The sequence below is a fragment of the Trachemys scripta genome, chromosome 17 (genome assembly GCF_013100865.1).
Source record: "Trachemys scripta elegans isolate TJP31775 chromosome 17, CAS_Tse_1.0, whole genome shotgun sequence".
Lineage (NCBI taxonomy): Eukaryota > Metazoa > Chordata > Testudines > Emydidae > Trachemys > Trachemys scripta.
This window is the reverse complement of record NC_048314.1, coordinates 1,916,913-1,933,487: the sequence shown is the minus strand read 5'-3', so window position 1 is coordinate 1,933,487 and position 16,575 is coordinate 1,916,913. Positions and strand designations below refer to the sequence as shown.

At 51.9% G+C, this 16,575-nt stretch overlaps 2 protein-coding genes across 4 annotated transcripts in view; one reads left to right on the top strand and one right to left on the bottom strand.

The window, feature by feature from the left end:
* The window catches only part of ANAPC2 (anaphase promoting complex subunit 2), a 35,052-nt gene that overhangs the window by 3,652 nt on the left and 14,825 nt on the right, over positions 1-16,575 (top strand). The window contains exons 1-3 of one of the 2 annotated variants that reach the window (XM_034793272.1): positions 10,233-10,382; positions 11,953-12,575; positions 14,242-14,374. In XM_034793272.1, the coding sequence (XP_034649163.1) occupies positions 10,296-10,382; positions 11,953-12,575; positions 14,242-14,374 (843 nt within the window). In that variant the 5' untranslated portion in view covers positions 10,233-10,295. Of the gene's footprint in view, positions 1-10,232; positions 10,383-11,952; positions 12,576-14,241; positions 14,375-16,575 lie in introns of those variants that run through there. The other variant, XM_034793273.1, reaches the window with a different exon arrangement.
* Positions 2,631-10,157, bottom strand: SSNA1 (SS nuclear autoantigen 1). 2 transcript variants are annotated; one of them, XM_034793276.1, is made up of 3 exons: positions 10,035-10,157; positions 9,481-9,680; positions 2,631-2,848 (listed from the first exon to the last, which is right to left on the bottom strand). In XM_034793276.1, exons 1-3 carry the CDS (start codon positions 10,084-10,086, stop codon positions 2,747-2,749), a joined length of 354 nt encoding a protein of 117 aa, XP_034649167.1. In that variant the 5' UTR covers positions 10,087-10,157; the 3' UTR covers positions 2,631-2,746. The 2 variants fall into 2 exon arrangements, with proteins under 2 accessions (XP_034649167.1, XP_034649166.1); XM_034793275.1 differs by lacking the exon at positions 10,035-10,157 and adding an exon at positions 9,835-9,956 and having other exon boundaries at positions 9,481-9,742.

Here is a 16,575-nt window from a genome sequence, read left to right as displayed (position 1 = left end):
AAAGGTTTGAAAACTGCTCAGGGTGCAGGGAGAGGGTCGCTAGGGGCTGTGTGCGGACGGGGGTAGCTCAGGGTGCAGGGAGGAGGTAGCTGGGGTTGTGGGCGGACGGGGGTAGCTCAGGGTGCAGGGAGGAGGTAGCTAGGGGTTGTGTGCGGACGGGGGTAGCTCAGGGTGCAGGGAGGGGGTAGCTGGGGGCTGTGCGCGGACGGGGGTAGCTCAGGGTGCAGGGAGGGGGTCGCTAGGGGCTGTGGGCGGACGGGGGTAGCTCAGGGTGCAGGGAGGAGGTAGCTGGGGTTGTGTGCGGACGGTGGTAGCTCAGGGTGCAGGGTGGAGGTAGCTGGGGTTGTGGGCGGACGGGGGTAGCTCAGGGTGCAGGGAGGAGGTAGCTGGGGTTGTGTGCGGACGGGGGTAGCTCATGGTGCAGGGAGGGGGTAGCTGGGGTTGTGTGCGGACGGGGGTAGCTCAGGGTGCAGGGAGAGGGTCGCTAGGGGTTGTGTGCGGACGGGGGTAGCTCCGGGTGCAGGGAGGGGGTCGCTAGGGGCTGTGGGCGGACGGGGGTAGCTCCGGGTGCAGGGAGGAGGTAGCTGGGGTCGTGTGCGGACGGGGGTTGCTCAGGGTGCAGGGAGGAGGTAGCTGGGGTTGTGTGCGGACGGGGGTAGCTCAGGGTGCAGGGAGGAGGTAGCTGGGGTTGTGTGTGGACGGGGGTAGCTCGGGGTAGCTCAGGGTGCAGGGAGGAGGTAGCTGGGGTTGTGTGGGGACGGGGGTAGCTCAGGGTGCAGGGAGGAGGTAGCTAGGGGCTGTGGGCGGATGGGGGTAGCTCAGGGTGCAGGGAGGGGGTCGCTAGGGGCTGTGGGCGGAAACTCAGGGTGAAGAGGGGGTAGCTAAGGGCTCCGTGTCAGGAAGGCTCCCCAAGGGCTCCGCCGGCCACAGCATAGGGTCCCCCTGCCTGGGCGGCTCTTACCTGCTGCGTGAGCAGTAGCAGCAGCTGGGGAAGGCGGTGGCTGCCTGCTCCATGACACCAGCCACAGCAGCCGCTGCCCACACTGCGGGACTCCGGCCTGGCCAGGGGGTGGGACTGCCCCCCCCTGGCACTGCAATGATGGGGGAGGCAACCAGTGCTCGTGGGGTGCCAGGGCTTGGGGATTTCAGCCCGGTGGGGTCCTGCAGGGGGCTGCAGCCCCCCCATTGAGAACGGCAGGTCTAGACTTCCCCCTCCTGGGGAGGTGCTGCCTCCCCTGAGAGCTCCCCCTAGCTCAGAGCGCTGCTGCTCCCTACCCCCTTGTTACACACCTCCCAGCTCCAGGGTGTGCTCTGCGGCTGCCACCTCCCAGCCAGCCCCTCCCCTCCTGCTGCACCCTGGGAACAAACTGTGCCCCTGCTCCCCACTCCCGGCCTGCTGGGCGCAGCTGCTCCACGCCTCCCTGGGCCGAGCACATGCCACCTTGCCTCTGCCTGGGAGTGCCGGCTTGCTGCTTGCACGCTTCCCAGTCCTCTGCACAGAGGAAACTGCTCCTGCCCCAGCAAACCAGCTGCTGGCTTGCTCCGGAGCGAATGCGGTGCCAAAAAATTAAAAATGACGGGTGCCATCTTTTAAAATTCTGCAAATGTTGTTTGTCAATAAATACATGTGGCTCTAGCATGGCACTGGGGAGCACAGACCGCTGACTGCATGGAGGTGGGAGATCACACTGAAGCCCTCACCTCCCCTGGTACAGGGACTTGGAAGTGAGGCTGCCCCTGCCCCAGAAACACCCTGGGGCCCTGCCACTCCGTGCCAGGTGCAGGTGGGCAGGCTCAGCCCAGCAGGTTTGTGTGGGGGGCAATCTGCATTCTGGCAGCTCAGCGGGGATCTAGGTGCAATGGGACTCTGCAGGGGATCCAGAAGGTGGCTGGGGCTCAGTGGGGTGGGTGGGGGTGCAGCTGGTTGGGGGTCCAGGTGTGTGGGGCTTGTCAGGGTGAGGGTTCAATGGGCCTGCTTAAAAGGGAAGCCCCAGCTGCTGCTGAGGGGTCACTGCATGCTGGGCTACCACTTCCCCCTGCGATTTCCCCCTCCCCCCGCTCTATTCCACCCCCTTCCTTCCCTACGGTTCTGCCTCTTCCCCAGGGCAGGCACTCTCTGTTGCACAGAAAACGGGACGGCTCCCAGCACACAGAAGGGGAACCCAACTGGCAGTAGGACCCAGCAGGTGGCATTCAGCTGCAGATTCAGCAGAGCCTAGAGGCAGCCTCCTTCAGCTGGGCAGCTCTGCACTTGCAAAAATATGTAACCCTGGGCCTTGCCTCGGGCTTGGGGGGGGGGGGCGATCTCCCCTGAAACTGCACCCATGGTCATCCCCACGTCCACCCCCATTTTCTGCAGGGAAGCACAGGACTTCTGCGGGGCGGCAGCGTTTTCGGCAGGCGCACAGTCCTGCAGAATCTCCCCAGGAGCAACTGAAGGGGAAAGTGCTACCGTCCCCAGTCACACTACTGCCCGAGGCTGCTGCTTCTAGGCAGAGTTGCACTCCCCCAGCATCATGGCCCCCTTTACTGGCACTTGTTACACACCCATCCTGAGTTTTGCTGGATGTGGCTTGAAGTGGAATGGATTCCCACCTGGCGCTGAGGCCGTTCTGAAATGAACATTTACATTTGCAAAAGGAAGACTTTATTTCACATTGCTTCCACTCCAAGCCCCAGCGTGGGCCAGGGTCAGAAAGCGCTGCAGCTCCCTAGGGTGACTGACAGACCGTTTGAGTCCAAATGTTCAGCTCTCCTTCGTGATGCTACTTTTCAGTTCTGTGGCTCTGCTCAGATTCCCAGCTTCCTTCTTCAGGACGTTGAGCAGCGTCTGGGAACTCTCCAGGATCTGGGAGGACAGGAAACAAGTTACTCGTTTTATGGAAACTGAGCGTTTCTCTGAGCCTGAGCCAGATTTTGAACAAGTTGCCAAGAGAGTGAGTGAGTCTCCAGCACTCTGAGCCTTGAACTCAAGCCTGGGTGTCTCTTGCTCTAGGTCAGACCCACGTTCCAGGCTCAAGGCAGGCACCACTGGATGAACGTTCTCTGGCTGTGTTATGCAGGTCAGACTAGATGGTCACAACCGTCCCTTCTGGCACTAGCATCTAGCAATATTAACAAAGGCGATTTCTTTAAATACAGTTAAAAATGTAACTGGCAAACACTGTCGTTTATAGATGTTAAGGCCAGAAGTGACCCTGATTATCCAATCTGACTTGCAGCATAACCCAGAGAGTCCTGCATCCAATCAGTAACTTGGAGTTGAACTCAACTGTATTTGTTAGACATCCAATCTTACACTCCAGTGGCTACTGAAGTATTTCATATGAACAGAGCCCCACTGGGGCTAGGGCCCTCTTCTGGGACACGGGCGATCCAACTTCAAGTTCCTGGTCTGATTCAGGCAGCATGGAGATTTAACCCAGTTCCCCCTACAGACTGTGAGTGCTCTAACCACAGAGCTAGTGGACAGAGAGCACTTCCTCCTCCTTGGTTTTTCCTGAGGAAGGACGGACTTCTCCTTATTCATAGGCTGACCTAGTTTAAAAAAAAAAAATCATGCATAAGTGTTACATTTCCATTATGATGAAATTTCTAAACATTTATTCCTCATTTTAATAATGCACTTTTCTGAGCACAAACACAACTCTGATTTCCCCCCACCCCCACTGTAACTGTCTTGATTTCAATATGTAACTGAGTTTTGAGGCTGTCTCACCGCAAGCCGTGGCCCTGTGACTGCTGGACAGTTCTGAAGAGCCTGGGCTATGCCCTCCCTGGTCCAAAGTTTAATTTCTGTGCAAACTGATGTGACTTGTCATTTCCATTTTGTAAGAGCTCCTTGAATAAGAAACTGGATTTGACTGGCTACAGCTTACAAACATCTCTGATCACCACAAGCACCCTATCCCCGTGACTGTTAGCCTGAGGGGTCATTACAGCTGAACTACTGCTACCAAGCAGCTCCGATATATTTCACCATTTTCCTGTTCGCAAATTGCCTGAGAAGCAGCTAGATTTTCTGTAGATCTTTATTATTTGATTTGTGGTAGTGTCCAGAACTGCAGCCAAGGGTCACGGCCCTATTGTGCTAGCTACTGTACAGACAAATCACCAAGCAGACTGTCCTTGACCCAGACAGCCCACAACGCACGGGACTGACAGGATGCAACGGAGCTCACTGGTAGTTATTTTAAAAACAATTACGTGTAACAGAACATCAGCTGCGTTTGCAGAAAATGGCCTTTTTTGTTGTTTGGTCATCAAGAAAATGCTGAGTAGACTTAGGGGTGATGTGGAACATCAGTTTGCACAGAAATGAAGCTTTGGGCGAAGGTGGGGCATAGTCCAGACTCCTCAGAACTGTCCAACAGTCACGGGGCTGGGGCTGGCAGAGATCTGCCAAGTATTTTGTCACCCATGTCCTCAAATGTCAGTTACTTACTGAAATTCAGAGCCAATTACACCATGTGGATGGGAGTTTTACCAGTGTCTCACCAAAGTGTATGCTCAAAATAGGAATAACTATTGTTCCAGAATTCACTCTCTTGGGATAATGTTTATCAACATTTCCATTTTCATGCATGAATTTTTCCAAGCTTCAGCCTTTGAGGAAGGGGCTGGGAGAGGACAGCCAGCTTCAGCCTGGGATTTGACAATGACACAAAAGGAGACAGCGAGGCGATGAGGCTAAGATAGCGGAAAGTCGTACCAGCCAGTGGAGACCAGAGGAGGCGGCCCTGGTGCTCACCAGGGTGAGACTGTGCTCTAGAGGTCTGGTTAACCACACAGAGCTCAGGACATGCAAGGCTGGGGCAGAAACACTTTTCATTATGCCCAGGAGCCAAATACCATGCCCAGTTTGCTTTATATATAGAAATTAGATGCCAATTAATAGCTAAAGCAACTAATGATACAGCCCCATTCAGGGCTTACCTGACAGCCATGCAGAGACGCTCGGCCCCCCACCAATGCCTGTGGCTAAGGAGAGGGCTGGGATTCCTACTGGAACCCTCCCATGACCGACTCCACTCATCACCTCTAATAAGAGCCTGTTCCTGCTCTAGCAGGTGGAAGGCAGAAGTAGCTCTCTTTTTCCACTCCTGGCTGCTCTCGGGGGGAGGGAAGAAGCAATCTTCCTTCTCTGCCCTTGCTATAAGCCTGCTGTGACTACCCCTTTACCCCCCTCTGGTTTTGGGTGCCCTCTGTGTGAATAGCAGTGTTCCAGCTTTCTCATTGGCCCCGATTATTCACATTTCCGCTACTCCCCAGAGGGTGAGAACCCTTAGCCACGAAACTAACCAGAACCTAGTCATTTTCATCCTGCTGCCGCCTTGGGGAGCTGGAGCAGAGGCACTGGAGCGATCTGTCTGCACACGCCAGCACCCAGCCCTGGCATGGGAGCTAGTTTAAAGCATATTGGTGAAGAACTCTTTTTAAAATGGAAGCTGAACTTCCTCAGCAGTAGACGGCACGGTTATTCATTCTCAGGGTTATTCCGGTCTGGTCGGAGCTGGAGGCCCCCGGGAAGGGGCCCCACTGTGCTAGGCACCAGACAGCCGTAGAGTAAGACAGTCCCTGCCGTGAAGAGCAGTAGGGAAAGGGACAGAATACACAAGCACAACAAGTGATGTGATGGCAGCAAATAGCACCTTAGTTCCCCCAGGTTTTTGGTTTGGTTTTGTTGTTCTAAACCTTTAAGTGTTATGAGGGGGAATAACTGAAAGGGAAAAACAAGGGCGGCGGGGAGTGGGGAGGAAGAAGTCACTCAGTCATAGTGCAAGGAATCCAGTGTGGGACTTCCATGACATCATCACGCAGGTGCCTTCTTGAACCTGTCCTGCAGCTCCGGAGGCTTCACTCTCGAGCTGGCTCCCCCTGCAGTCTCTCTCACAGGGGGAGGCTGCATGGATACTAGTGCCCTGGGGAGCGGTCTGGATCCAGGAGGTGGGGAGGAGAGCAGTGGCCCAGGCTAAGCCCCATTTTACCTTCCCCTGCCTGTCCCCCGACACTGCAGAACTATCTGCTTCAGCTGCTCTCTGCCGGCACTGCCCCTTGACCCCAGCCCACACACGTGAAAAGAAAAGGGCCTCACTCACCCTTGTTGAGTAGGTTTTTCAAGCCTGGTCTTTTACAATGTTTGAGTATCTAGGACAGTAGCAGAGAGCTGGTAATTGACACACCCAAAGCTTCATTCACCTTGGAGTGAAAGCTGCTGGTATTCAGCCCAGCCCTGTGCGCCTCTCACCCTTCCAGAATGGGAGACTTCTGTTCCCAAAACGCAAACACCAAACACCGCAGCAGCAGGAAAGGCAGTTCAGGTGACACTTCCCACACAACACAACCACAGAGCCGGAGGTGTTCCTTAGGGAGATCACAGCACCTTACCCCTCCCTAAGCTTTTGCCTTGTGTGAGACAGCAGCAAGCACACCCTGAAGCCATGAGGCTGTCCTAAGTATAAGGAGGGTTCAAAGCACTGTATGAGTAAGAGTCCTTAGCTGGAGCGGTGCCAGGCTGAGACAATCGCAGGTTTTGCTAGGAATGGACAAGGCACTGTGGGCCATGCATAGAATGCTGGTGGTAGACAGGGATAATACCCTGTACCCTAGGGGGCTGTGCACAGGGGTTGGAGCCAGGAGTCTGCACGTTCAATTCTCCTCTTCCATGGCGTGCTGTTGCTATTTCTGTTCCCTTCAAAACCTTTATTACTGGCCAAAGCCCCATCTCTCTTCCCTGAGGCAGAGGGAGAGGTTACTTAACAGTAACTGTTGATCTTCAAGAGTTGCCCTTGTGCATTCACACTCATGGGATGGCACTCCCAGGTGCAAGCTATGGAACCCTCCTCTAACTGGTATATAACGAAGAGGAAAGGTCACCTGGCACAGGTCTGGACTGTTTGGTAAGTGGGGCACAAGCAAATAATATGCATTTTAATACAGCTAAATGTAAATGTATAAATCTAGGAACAAAGCATGTCAGCCATACTTACAAGATGGGGAACTCTATCCTGGGAAGCAGTGACTCTGAAAAAGATTTGGGGGTTGTGGTGGATAATCAGCTGAACATCTTAGTGCGATGCAGTGGCCAAAAGGGCAAATGAGATCCCTGGATGCACGAAGAAGGGAATCTCAAGCAGGAATCGAGAGGTTATTTTACCTCTGGATTTGGCACTGGTGCGACTGCTGCTGGAACCCTGTGTCCAGTTCTGGTGACCACAATTTAAGAAGGATGTTGATACATTGGAGAGGGGTCAGAGAAGAGCCAGGAGATGATTAAAGGATTGGGAAACCTGCCTTAGAGTGATGAACTCAGGTTGTTGAATTTATTTAGCTTAAGAAAGAGAAAGTTAAGGAGTGACTTGATTGCGGCCTTTAAGTACCTACATGGGGTACAAATAATTGATGACAGGCTCTTCCATCTAGCAGAGAAAGGTCTAAGATGATCCAATGCCTGGAAGTTGAAACTAGACAAATTCAGACTGGAAATAAAGTATAATTTTTTTTTTACAATGAGAGTAATTAACCACCAGAACAGTTTCCCAAGGGTTGTGGTGGATTCTCCATCACTGACAATTTATAAATCAAGACAATGTTTTTCTAAAAGCTCTGCTGTAGGGACGACTGGGGCAGGTCTCTGTCCTGTGTTAGACAGGAGGTCAAACGAGATGATCACAATGATCTCTTCTGGCCTTGGAATCTCTGAAAGGTCCTCTGTCAGCCTGGTAAATTGTTCCAAAGGTTAATGTCCCTCACTGTAAAAAAGGTATGCCATATTCCCAGTCTGATGTTAGCTGCTGAAGCTAGATGAATTCAGACTGGTCAGGCTGTCCACATGTGGTGTGGTGTTGTGCTGATTTTTATTTACATCACATGGAGGGGTCTCCGATATTCCAGACCCAGCACTTGAGTGCTGAGGCCATGGCTGGAATTGATGGCTTACCCCCCCTTGCTGCACATTTCAGTGCAGAGGAAGGTTGTTCCCAGTGGTGCACAGAACTCTGACCCTCCAGAGGTTCAACAGCCATCAGGGCCTCTCCCATGAGGTGTGCCAGAGCCAGCAGTCCTGGTGGGGAGATAAAAGCTGTAAGGGTGGCACACTGGGCCAGGGAATGAGTTTGACAAGACAGAAATTAAGCACTGGACACAGGCATCCAACTTGGGAGATCCGCCGGCACAATGCACATCTGTTATAACACTGCACAGAGTTGCTGGCTCCTTTAAGGGGAGTCTGAACCCAGGCTACCCCTGAGGAGCTCGTTTAAAGGGAAAGAGACAGTTAATTGAATAAAGAACACCTGTGCCTCATATCTCACACTCTCTTGGACTTTGTGGAGTTCTTAAGGGCCCTGAGAGAAGAGCAACTGAGGCAGGGAATGCCTGCAGTGCCAACCGTAGGGCAGGAGAGGGTGCTACATGGTAGGCATGTCCTGTGACAAACACCTTTTGGGGGTCCAGTTCAGACATAGTCCTAATGATGGGGCAAGCCTGGAGGCTCGAACATTAAAAAGTTGGGGAAATACCCCTTTTCGGAGACACTATAAAACCATACTATTTACCTAAGATCCAAACTAAAGTTACATGTCCGTACACTTTTGGCAAACTAAGCCTAATGGGGTTAGGAAAGCAACAGCCATGGCAGAGGGTTGCTTCTACTCTCTGTGGTGATGGTGAAGGAGTGGAAGCAGCTAGGGCTGCATTCCCTGGGAGGTGGGATACAGCTTTCAGGAGGGTTCCACCTGCTCATCACTGGGGAATTCCATCCCATAGTGGGAACGCACAAGGCTCTCAAAGAAAGACATCTGAGGTTGCACTTCAGGTGGAACTGGAAACATAACCCCAACCTCAAACCCCCAAGTCTCACCCAATCTGCCTTCTGAAATGAACATGCCAAGCCTGCCTATCCGGTCTGTTGCTGTTATTCTAACCAACAGGCCACACTGCCTTTCCAGAACCAGGAGGAGAGTGCAGGAATCCCAGTTCCCCCTGTTCTAATGCTGACCAGCAAGCCACCCGCAACACAGTCAAGTGGCAGAGGGCAGTAGTATGGGTCTGAAAGTCCCATGTTCAAACTGTGCAGTGCCCGTTTTTTGCAAAATTGTGATTTGTTTTCCTGGCAGCGGTAACCCTCTTTTGGGAGAGCTGTGGAGAGGCCTTAGCTGGAACGTTTCCCCAGGTGGGAAGTGCCATGCCCAGAAGGAAGGCCCTGGCGTGTGGCAGTAAACTTACTTGCGTAGAGCTGTTTGTAGGCGACAGAGGGGTTTGGCCAAGGAATGATTTGAACCTAGTTCTGGTTCAGCCACAGCACAAAGCCCTGCTTTCCCCTGGTTCCCGATTACAGTTTAGGGCTTGATCTAGACGTGAGGCCTTACTAAGGGCAGAGAGCGGCCCTGCCGCTGTGCTTTCGCAGCAACACACAAGCCCCCCGCGCGTAAGGGGCTGCCTGGGAGACATCCAACGGCCCAGCCTCCAGCGGCCAGATACCTTCGTGTAGGCAGCCTCGGTCTCGGCGATGGTTTTCTCAAACTCGTTGCGGGTGGCCATCTTGCGAGCCAGGCTCTCGTTGACGCGGGCCAGCTTCTCCGTCAGGAGCCGGATGTCGTTCTGCAGCTTGTTCTTCTCCTCCTCCTCCTGCTGGATCTGCCGGCTCAGCTCCTCCCGCTTGGCGCACAGCTCCTCGATACCTGGGGCAGGAGGCGAGTCAGGCCACGGGCGGCCCGGGGCCCAGCCCGCAAGCACGGGCCGGGGGCGAGGCAGGCCCTCGGGGGCACCGTCTGCATGGAGCGGCTGGGCCAGGCAACCTAGACCCCTTCACCTTCCCCCCCGCAGTGCCTGGGGACGGGGCCCAGCCCGCAAGCACGTGCCGGGGCGAGGCAGGCCCTCGGGGGCACCCGGACCCCGCCCCCTTTGCTGCCCGGGGCCCCGCCCTCCCCAGGCCTTGCCATGAGGCCTGGCCCGGGCCCGCCCACTTCCCGGTTCGCCAATACGGCCCCCCACGGCCTGCCCCGGCCGCTGCCCCCGCGCCGCCCCGCGCTCACACTTGACCAGCTCGTTGTTGTAGCTCTGCAGCGCCGCCCCCTGCTGAGTCATCGCGCCCCCGGCCCCGGCTCCGGCTCCCCGGCCTCCGCCCCGCCCCGACCGCCTCCAGCGCCCGCCCCGGCCCAGGCCCCGCCTCCAGCGCCCGCCCCGCCCGCTCCGGCCCAGGCCCCGCCCCAACCGCCTCCAGCGCCCGCCCCGCCCCGCTCCGGCCCAGGCCCCGCCCCGCTCCCGCCTCAGAGCCTCCTGGCGCGCGGGGCCGGATGGAGGCGGCGGGGCCCGGCCCGGAGCTCTCGGCGGCCTGGCACGCGCTGAGCACCGGCCTGGTGCCGCCCGCCGCCCTGGGGCTGGTGAGTGAGAGCGGCAGGGCCGGCGCCGCGTCCCCCGACCGGGCCCCGCCAGGCTCCCTGCCCCCGAGCCGGCCCCGCTCCCTGAACGAGCCGCCCCAGGCCCTGCTCTGTGTGACTCGCTGGTGCTGCCTGGACTCGCCAAACCCCCCGGTGCAGGGACGTGCAGGTTGTGAGCGGCCTGGATGATCCCAGGGAAGGGCCCCTCAGAGGCTGTTCGGGGGCTAAGCTCCTGGGGCCAGGGAGGGTCACGGGGCTGTACAGCACCTGGCACAATGGGGCACTACCTGTTTGGCCTCTTGGTGCTACTGCAGTAGAAATGTGTATTGTTAATAGCTGAACAAACCATGTCAGAAACTAGGAAATCCCGAGTTAAGAGGCCCAAATATCCAGAATTTGACAGGTTCGGTAACTAGATGGTCTTAACGCCGCTGTCCTAGGCACAGCCACCTCCTTGAGACATTGCTCCTTTCAGGGACAGGATCAGAAATACAGACCACTGGTTTTCTCATGTGTGTCCCATATTTGTTTCTAGGGTTTGTTACTGTGCTGGCCTTGCCTCTTCTCAGAAATGTTGTAATTTCATGATCTGGGAGGTTTGCACATGGACACATTGCTAGCTCATGGCTAATTGGCAACACATGGGATCATAGAGCCCCACCCTGGGAGATCGTGAGCATCCTCAGCTCGTTGCAGGATTTTTTTGGGGGGGGGGAATGTCCACTTTCACCATGCTGTTTACGTGTGTTATAGATGAGTAAGATATCCTGACTTTCTTTTTTTAATAGGGCATCACTTGGACAGCAGAGTTAAGGTAGTGTCTTTGGGGACCTCTTATAAGCGCAGACTTAACTCTGAGTTTCCTGGGTCTCTACATTTTGTTTATATCCAGTTGTTCTTGAAAAGTGACAAACCAGAGAACTGGATGTCTGCCTGCATTCTAACAACATTTTTATGTGGGAATTTCCTTAGTTTGTGTTCCTGCAAAGTCCAAGATGGTCACAAGAGGATGTCCACAGGCCTTGGGATCTCCACAGTAGTTCAGAGAGTGCCCCTATTTTTAGAATTTTCTAATTTGGGAACCAATTCACTTTGCATTGTCTAGAAAAATTCATCTTGTTTCTAAATCTAATCTGCCAGTTCTGAGGCTGGTCTGAGTATTTCTGCTGGTTTTCGAGGGTTTACCTGAGCCATTATTAATGCAGAATGGCTGTCGTTGTGGCTTCCTGCTCTTAGACAGATAAATAGGCCAGTCAGCTTATGGCTTCCATGGCAGCTGCCAGCAAGGGGAGCAGTCGATGCTAATTGCAGTGTTCATGCTTGTGATGTGGGTACCTTCCCATCAGGAGCAAGACTGAGACCCCAGCCTCTCCAAAGAGGGAACACCAAACAGCAGTTGGTTGGTAACCTACAGTCACCCTGACACACATGTGATCCAACTCTCTACTGGTGACAGGCTCCGTTCATATCCTGCTCGCTGTTCTCTGAACTGGTCTCTCTTCTGGTTTGCAAAGTCCAGCGTTAGTAATTTTTTGGTGCCCATGCTTGTATTTAACTTGATGTCTCTCTTTAGGCAGCACCCAGATCCAGTTCAGTGGAGCTGCTGAAGGACAGCGATTTGCGGGCTGCTGTGGAAGTGCTGCAGCGCTATGACTTGCACTCTGTCCTAGAAGAGTGGTTCACTGAAGTTTTACAGACAGACCTTCAGGCAAATATAGCTCCTGAGTTCTGGAATTGTATTGGCCAGTATGAAAACACGGCCGAAGAACCACAGTGCTCCTTGCTTCTCCTGGATGCGTTTTGTCTGCTCAAGTGCCGCCTAGACCCTTATCTAAACAGCTTGGACCTTCTGGAAAAATGGACCAAAATGGGCTTGCTCCTTGGAACAGGCTCCCAGATGCTGCGAGAGAAAGTCTACACCATGTTCAAAGCCATCCTCTTCTTCACCACCACAAAGACTTTCCAGGAGATGATCCAGCAGTTCTACAGCCGCACCTTCAAGATTTACATGCGGCAGTGGAAGAAGGGTGAAGACAGAATGAACGTGTGCGAGAGCAGCATGAGTGAAAATGAACAAGAGAGTGATATGGAGGATGGAGGAGGAGACGGCTTGCAGTGCATGGGCTGCAGCAGTAAGAAAGAGCAGTGCTGGTGTCCCACAGCCATGGAGCAGTTTCAGCAGCTCAATGAAATCCTGTGCGTATCTTGGAGGGAGGGGTCTGTTAGACAGAATGAACACGCAACCCGCATAGGAGCCCATCAGCAGGCTACATAGGTTTTTAAGGCCAGAAAAGACCTTTATGATCAAGTCTTCTCTGGACAGCACAGACCAGAAAATCTCCCTCAGTGGTGCTTGCATCAAGCCCATGATCTGTGGTTGGGCATATTATTAGACAAATAGGTTCTGGTGATGCATGAGCATTCCCTGACCGGGACACGGGCTTTGATTGGTGTTCTTTAAGGGGAGAGTGTTTCTAAGCGAAAGATTTTCTGTCGTCCCCTGCGCCCCCCGCGCCCCCCCCGCCCCCCCCAAGTTAAGGTTCCTGAAGAAGTTGGTCACTTTTAATATGGAAAAATAGGACTAGTACATCTGATGGTACCAAGGGTGCAAAGCACAGTTGCCCTTCATTACTCCTCAGGGATATATGGAGAAGGCCTGAATAAGGGGTTTAAAAACAGTCCTGCTTGATTCCCCATTAGAAATATCAGGTCTTACTGGCAGTGTTTGGCTGGAAGCTGCTATAGGCGATTGGAGAACTAATGGGGTTATACCATCACAGGAGAGAATAGGACCTGAACCCTTGAGAGGGGAATGGATTCTTAGTCTATTTAAAATCTCTTGGTTTTTATTGTTGATGCTGATTTAATGTAAGCTCCTGACAGGCCCCTGGGAGAAAAGATTTACTAAACAGCCAGACCCCTCTCCCTTTGGTTGAGGGATGGGAAAGCTCCCACTCCAGTTCTCTGATCCTCTGTGCTGATAGGGAGCTATAGCTGGACATTCTGTCTGTCCCTAAGATTACCCACCGAGGATTAACAGAGTGTTGTATGTGTAAAAAAATATATCTAACCCCCAACTTGATGTAACGTTAACTGAACTTTTGGCTTGGTATAAAACCAAAGACCAGGAAGGAATGAAAGGTCTAGAAATGTGACTCCTTACCTTCTCTGCCTGGCTGGGAATGGGAAAAAAAACCCCTTTGTGTTATAAGTTTGGAAAGGAGTTTCTTCCTTTGTAGTGTTGTTTGATGAACTTTCTGATGGCCAAAACCTGTGAAATGCTCAAAAGGCATTATTTTTGTTATATTCTATACAATGAAATGTTACTTATATGTATTTTGTCTCCAGATCTGCTTTTCCCCAATAGACTAGTGTAACAATTTGATATGATTTGGACTATATCACGTTATACCATATCCTGTTGTTTGGAATCCATGAGTTTTATATTGTCTCACTAATTTTCTTTTCGTTAATGTCTGATGTTGTAAGTTTGGTTCTAGTTACCCTATTTTCTAATTTTTTTCCTTCCTAGTAGATAAAAACCCTTCCCAAATAAACACCCTGCTTACTGAGCAAACCCAATCCCCCTCAAGTCTGTGGCCCCGTTATCCAGCTAGATGTTTACACAATGCCGATCACCTTGGTATTTGAGCACCCAAGAACCATACAATGTTGACATCTGGCAGGGTTAGAAATGCTCCTCTGTCTATGTGGAGAGAGGCCAGTTCCTAATCTGACACATGCTAGCCAATGTGCAGTATGGACCTCTACCCCTTCCCTCCCCTGAACCCAGTTACTTTGCACTTTGTTTTGTGCTTTTCTGTCTACATGTTCTGAACGAGGCCACTGTCTATGTCTGCAGTCACAGGCTGAACTTGCTGGAGAGAGTGAGTGCGAATGCTGTCACCACCATCCTGCACAAGATGATAGAGGAGAGGATGGAGCGCAGATGCAGGGGAGAGTATGAGCACTCTTTCCTGAATGAGTTCCAGGAGGTAAGGCCCACAGCCACCAGGAGCTGTTCTGGTGGCGGCATGTGCTTGTTTCTGTCACAAGTTAAAGGGCTGATGTCAAAATGAAACTCCTATTTGAATAAATCCTAACTTGACCTGCCAAACCCCCTAAACTGTTGACATAGAAGCCCATGGAAATACTCCATTTCATAGATTCACATAGTTTCAGCCCGGAAGGGACCATTGTGATCACCTAGTCTGACATTTTGCATAACACAGGCCATTACAATTCATTGTTTCCCTTGTATTAATTAAAGAATTAATTCAGGGTTATGCTGGAGGTCAGAGTAGATAATCACAATTGTCCCTTCTAGCTTTCAGAACATAAGAACGGCCATACTGGGTGAGACCAAAGGTCCATCTACCCCAGTATTGTGTCTGCTGATAGTGGTCAATGCCAGGTGCTTCAGGGAGAATGAACAGAACAGGTAATCATCAAGTGACCCATCCCTATTGCCCATTCCCAGCTTCTGGCAAACAGACTAGGGACACCATGCCTGCCCATCCTGACTAATAGCCATTGATGGACCTATCCACCATGACTTTATCTAGTTCTTTTATGTACCCTATTATAGTCTTGGCCTTTACAACATCCTCTGGCAGAGATGTTTAAACTCTATGAATCTGTGTACTGAGCCCAATAATTGGTGTTTGGCTGAAGGATAATTTCTAGAAAAGCATCCAGTTTTGATCTGAAGACCTCAAGAGATGGAGAATCCACCTCTTCTCTTGGGAGTTTGCGCCAATTGTTAATCACCCTTGTTAAAAAATTGTGCCTAATTTCTAATTTGAATTATCTGGCTTGAGCTTCTAGCTATTGGTTCTTGTTCTGCCTTTTTCTGCTAAATTAAAGAGACCTTTAGTATCTGCTGTTTTCTTCCCATAAAGGTACTTGTACACCATAATTAAGTTGCCTCTGTCTTCTTTTTGATAAACTAAGCAGATTGTGCTCTTTAAGTCTTTCACTGTAAGGATTTTTCTCCAGCCCTTGAACCATTTTTGTGGCTCATTTCTCCATCCTCTCCAATTTTTCAGTAGCTTTTTAAAAATGTGGACCTCAGGACTGGATGCAATATTCTAGTATCGGTCTCACCAGTGCCGTATAGAGAGGTGAAATCATCTCCCCAGTCCTACTCACTCCTCCCCTGCTTATACATCCCAGGATTGCATTAGCTCTTTTTGCCCCGGCATTGCACTGGGAGCTCATGTCCACTGTGACCCCTCAGTCCTTGTCAGAGTCGCTGCTTTCCCATATACAGCCCCCTATTCTGTAGGTACATCCTGCATTCTTGGTTCCTAGATATATAACTTTGCACTTGACTGTATTAAAATGCATTTTGTTTGAATGGGCCCAGCTTATGAAGTGATCCAGATCACTCTGTATGACTGCACTGTCTTTATTATTTACCACTCCAGTCTTTGTCATTCACAAATTTTATAAGCATTGATTTTATATTTACTTCTAGATCATTGATGAGAACGTTAAATAGGGTTGGACCTACCCAATCCCTGGAGAACCCCATTAGAAGCTCCCTGTCACAGGGTGACTGCACCCTGCAAGAAAGGGAGCAGGGTTGAATTCACCTGCTGCCCAGTTGGGTTTAAGGGAAGGTACCTTGAGTCTTATAAAGAGGGAGAGAGCTGCAGAGAGGACCCATGCTGCTGATAGTGTGGGGGCAGAATGAGGGCAACCGGCTTCAGCAGTGTTATTGAGCATGCTCAGTACAAGCCAAGCAACAAATCTGAGGGGGGCACATGATCCTGCATGTCCCCCCATGTTGCCTCTGGACTAACAGCTGCATCATTTGGGAGCATAATGTAGTAAAATCTCATTCTGTGGGCAAGTTAGTGATAGAAAGATAAGGGCGATGTCATTTGATTTGTAAAAATCTACAGAATCCTAATTTCAATGGTGTCACCCTCTGTGGCAAGGCAGCAGGGGACTCACTGCCCCTCAGCTCCCAGGTCCAGGTCCTCCAGTGGGTGGAAACAGTGTAGTCAGAAATGGGGTAGGTTGGATATCATTCAAAAGTCCTTTCTCCCACAAACACAATGGAACCAAACATGACAAACCTAGAACAATTATGTAGATATATATTCGAGAAAATGTTTAAAAATCAATGTTTTTTAAATTATACTTTACTACAGGGATGCATTGTTCACATAAAGATACCCACCTTTGG

Excerpts from the sequence above, each read along its gene's own strand:
- SSNA1 (XM_034793275.1), bottom strand. The coding sequence starts at position 9,941 with ATGGCAAGGCCTGGGGAGGGCGGGGCCCCGGGCAGCAAAGGGGGCGGG. Across the intron at positions 9,743-9,834 it reads GCTTGCGGGCTGGGCCCCGT|CCGGCCCGTGCTTGCGGGCT; the intron begins CCCCAGGCACTG and ends CCTGCCTCGCCC. Across the intron at positions 2,849-9,480 it reads CCGAGGCTGCCTACACGAAG|ATCCTGGAGAGTTCCCAGAC; the intron begins GTATCTGGCCGC and ends CTGTCCTCCCAG.